General features: G+C 54.7%; 1 protein-coding gene across 1 annotated transcript; it reads left to right on the plus strand.

Moving 5' to 3' along the window:
* Positions 1-70: 70 nt before the first annotated feature.
* Positions 71-4,205, plus strand: IST1 (increased sodium tolerance 1 homolog (yeast)). Its single transcript, XM_009872584.1, is given in 5 exon segments — positions 71-178; positions 423-626; positions 1,677-1,769; positions 2,893-2,919; positions 3,990-4,205. Coding segments are annotated over 5 exon segments (648 nt in total).
* Positions 4,206-4,479: the final 274 nt, after the last annotated feature.

The following is a 4,479-nucleotide window of genomic DNA, read 5'->3' on the forward strand; positions in this document are numbered from 1 at the left end:
GGGCCGTGCTCCTGCCGCGCTGTGCTGCCCCAGCCCCACGCAGTGCCTGTGCGCCCTTCTGTTCCAGCTGATGCACAAGCTGAGCGTGGAGGCACCACCCAAGATTCTGGTGGAGAGATACCTCATCGAGATTGCCAAGAACTACAATGTGCCCTATGAGCCTGACTCTGTGGTGATGGTGAGTGAGGTACCTTCAGGTCTGGGGCTCCCTTCGGTGTTGCGGTGGCTGAAGTGTCCTCTTCGTCCTGTGTTAACTGTGCTATAGTCTGGTTCCCTTTCTGGTTCCCGTCAGTCTCCCTGTGTAGCTACCGTCTGTTCTGTCCTGCTTGTGTTGCCCCGTGTTGTCCAGTGACAAATGCTGCGTCTGGTGCTGTTCAGAGGGCTGTGGTCAGCACACGGCAGAACTCTTCCACCCTCCCTAGGCTGAAGCCCCTGCAGTTGGAGAGGCAGATCTCATTGACGTGGGGTTCACAGATGATGTGAAGAAGGGCGGCCCTGGAGGGGGAGGAGGTGGATTTACAGCCCCGCTGCTTGGTCACGACGGACTGGTACCCATGCCGGTGATGATGCCTATGCCTATGCCAACACCAAATCCTCCCTTCGCCTACCCTCCTCCAAAGGGGCCGGTAAGTGCCGTTGCTGTGAGTGTTCCCTTTTCTCTGGAAGATTCCAGCTGTGGTGCTTCACCCTGTGCCTGGGGAGTGTCTGTATCTGGTAGCCCGATGTCTCAGGAGGCTGTCAGGTTGGTGTGAGACTGCATGGGATGGAAATTGTTGGCAGTGCAGCTGGAGCTTCATGGCTGTGGAGGTTCCTACCCCTTTCTCCAGCCAGCCCTCTGACTTCAGGGCACAGAGGAGTCCAGACTTAACTCCTGAGGCAGTTTTCTGGCTGCCGGGCTTTTGTCCAGGGGCTGGTAGTTGCTAGGCTGGCAGTGTGCCAAGATTCACTCAAGGAAGTTAGCTGAGTTTTGAAGTGAGAGCAGCACAGAAAAATGCAGAAGCACCCTGCAAGGGAAGAGCACCAGGCCAGGGGCTCTTTGACATCATTTTTTGCAAGGGTGGGGGCGGAGAAGGGCACCATTGTCCGAGTTCAGTTGTGGACACAATACCTGTATCAGGTGAAGAGGGGCAGAGCAGCGGGGTGATCTGGAGCCTTGGTACGGTCCCAGCAGGGCTGTGATGTGCTTTGTGGAAAATCTGGGCCAAACGTCATCGGCTGGCTGGAGGCCCAGCCGTAAATATGCTGGGGACTTGTGCCAAGTTCCCATCTTGGAGGCAGTGTTGTGTTACGAATGGGTAACACAAAGCCTCGAGTGAACCAGAGACCTCATTCCTGGTTTGTGATACTGCACTCAGGAGGGCTGGCCCGGGTGTGCTTAACGCAGGGTGTTGCCCTCTTTCTCCTGGTGCTTCTCATGCCTCGAAAGATGAAGTGTGTAGCCACGCTGGTCCTTCAGAACAGCCCACAGTCCTGCTAGCTGGGTCTGGTTGCTCTAGGTCACTGCATCTGACTTTATATTGGCTAGGAAAAGATTCTCCGGTATTAACTATATCAAGTTGGGTACCTGCCTGCCTTTGTGTTGGACTGTGCTGTCTCTGGCTCCCACGGTGTCTCGTGTCCCATGGGTGCTGTCCCAGGTGACCAGTGTGGTGCATGACTGGAATCTCTCTGTGCAGGAGAACTTCAATGGCCTGCCAACCGGGACCTACCAGCCTTTCGCTAACATCCACCCGCCCTCGATTCCAGCAACCCCACCCACATACGAGTCTGTAAGTGCCTGCGCTGAACCACCCTTGGGAGTGGCAGAGGGAACCTCAAAAAGAGGGCAGTGGTAGCTGCAGAAAAGGCAGTGTTCACTAGGTGTATTCCTGGGAACCTTTGGAGCTTTTGGGGCGGTGCTTTGCGTTGCCTGTGGGTGTGGTGAATCGCTGAGCGTGGCTGATGGGACTTGTGAGGAGAAGTTCCTCAAGGAGCTGTGAGGTTTGGCTCCAGAAGAAACCTAAGATTTATTTTCCTGCATTGTTATAAGAGTGATAAACAGTTAACAAGTAGGGTCCAGGAATTCTGGATTTTGCACCCTGAAGGGTTTATCCACTTCAGTCTGTTTAATTATGGCTTTTGTACTGATTCGTAGTTAGCCTGGATGGCAGTTCTGGCTGACCCAGATGATGCACGTTTGAACACTTCCCAGACCTCTCTCAGTGCTTGGGGATGACGAAGGAGAGCCTGTCTTTCTGTGCTTGCCTGTTTCTGTTGCTCTAGTTTGTGGCCCGCCTCCCGTTTTGCTCTCGGTGGCACGCTGCTCAGTTTTTGTGGTGCCCTGAGCGTGGCCAAGCAGCTGGGTGTGCTGGCACCTTGTACAAGGCCGAGGAGGTGCAGCTGCAGCAGTTGTTGGCTGGCTGGGGATCGGTGACACCGACTGTAGCCCACAGGGGACAGGGGTTACGGCAGCACAGCTGACCGCACCCGGGGCCTTTGTCCCAACCAGACGGAGGCCTGGGCTGGGGCTGTTTGCACCTCGCTGCTGGTTACAGGTACCTCTCTTGTTTGTGAGAGAAAGGAAGCGGTGTGGGTGACTGCGTGGGTGAAGAGGGCGATCTTCTCCCACTTGTGTCTCTGGTAGGTATTTCAGGCCTGCTGGTGCGCATGCTTGTCCAGTGAAGCTGCTTTGGCAGAGGCAGAGTCGCAGCCCTGTCTCCTTTTCTTGGGAGGAGAGGCAGATTGTTCCGAGTGTGCTGGGAGCCGGGGTGCCCGCCGCCGTGGGGCAGGCTGGGGTGCGCATGGCTCCGTAGGCGTGGGTGCAGCTGCTGTTGCCTATGAGCAACATCTACACACCCCTGTTGACTGCACCTGATGGGAAAACGAGCTGTAGTAACTGACCGTCTTTTTCAGATCGATGAACCTAGTGCTGACCAGGATGCTCCTGTGCCGGCGGCTGGTGAGTGTGGCGGGAGGAACGGGAAACAGGGTGGTTGGGGGCTGCGGTTAGCTTGGGATCCTATTTCGCACTGGGAGGGAGCTTTCCAAACAGGAGTTGATGTGTAGAACTTGGCACCTCTTGGGAGCAGGATCTGAGTTTGGAGAGGACCGACAGAAGTGGAGAGTATCCTCTCAAAACAAGGAGGATCCAGGCTTCCACTGGGAAACTTGGGAACTAGAGTCTGTCTTTGACGTCGGGACTGGGCCTCCAGCTTAAGTTGTCTCATCACACCAAGTACAGGCTGTTGCAGGATGAAGTGAGAAAGCACTAGTTCTACATGATAATTTATTTCTGCATGGTGTAAATAATATTATTCTGCAGCAACAGAATGAAAGAAGCAAGCACCAAGAGCGTAGCTAGGTTTGTATTAAAGTCAGTGCTGAGGGTTTATACAGCAGAGTGAGGCAGCGGTTACCTCCTGGCCTGTCTGCCTGAAGGCTTCAGAGAAGCTCCTGCATCATAACTGGATCATACAAAAATTCTTCAGCCTTATGAGGCGTGATTCTGCTCTGCGTGTTCTGAAGGCACTTCTGTCTCTAGCTCTTGGTAAGGGCAGAGAGGGGTTTTACAGTAAGTAGACCCTTGCCAGCCCCAGCAAGGGTTTCTGAGGACCTCATGGGGTGCTCTGGGCAGTGTTGGTGGTGTGTGCTGAGGAAATGGGCCGTGGGTGTGTGCTTCAGCTTGTGTCTTTGGGAGGTGCTGGAATGGAGAAAACTCGGACATTGCATCCCGTGGTGCTGTTGGAGGCCTGTGGGAGCTGAGGCCACCTGCAGCTGCCCATGCAGGCACCGGGTAGGATGGCCACGCCGGATCTGCCCTGGCTGCAGCCCCTTGCAGTCGTGTAAACCCCAGTTGTTGTGGTCTTCCCCATTGAGTCTACGTGGAGCTGGAGGTGCACGGCCACTGGTCCTGTTCAGAAAAACATCTTGACTCTGCCTTTTTTGGTAGAAGAGTCCTGCTTCCGTGGGGCTCTGTTTGGAGTGGTGAGAGGGTGATGATGATGATGAAGTGAAATATTTCTCTACGAATAGGGCCTGGGCCCAAGCCAGAACCTAAACCAAGAGCTGGAGCTCCCACTCCCGTCGATAACTTCGTGCTGCCTGAGTTGCCATCCGTGCCGGATACGCTGCCAACAGCATCTGCTGGCGCCAACTCCTCTGCCTCTGAAGACATTGACTTTGATGATCTTTCTCGGAGATTTGAGGAGCTAAAGAAGAAGACATAAAGCTGAATGGGCTGTAACTCCAGTGAGGGGCAGGAGCTGCGGCAGTTTCTTCTCTCTGACACAGACTCTCCTTGAAACTGATTTCCTCTATTAACCTCCCGTGTGCTCTTCTTTTTGAGCTCTCTTCCTGCTGTACTTTAACCAAGTGCTGCTTTCCCAACTGTCGTTGCTCCAGGAGGTGAACTCTGGGGAATCTCGTGAGGTGGGTAGCTGTAGAGGAAAGTGGTGCTGGACGTGCTGGGTGCTGTCCCTGGCTCTGTGCCCCTTCCCACAG

The sequence above is a fragment of the Apaloderma vittatum genome, unplaced genomic scaffold (genome assembly GCF_000703405.1).
Source record: "Apaloderma vittatum isolate BGI_N311 unplaced genomic scaffold, ASM70340v1 scaffold14467, whole genome shotgun sequence".
Taxonomy (NCBI): Eukaryota; Metazoa; Chordata; class Aves; order Trogoniformes; family Trogonidae; genus Apaloderma; species Apaloderma vittatum.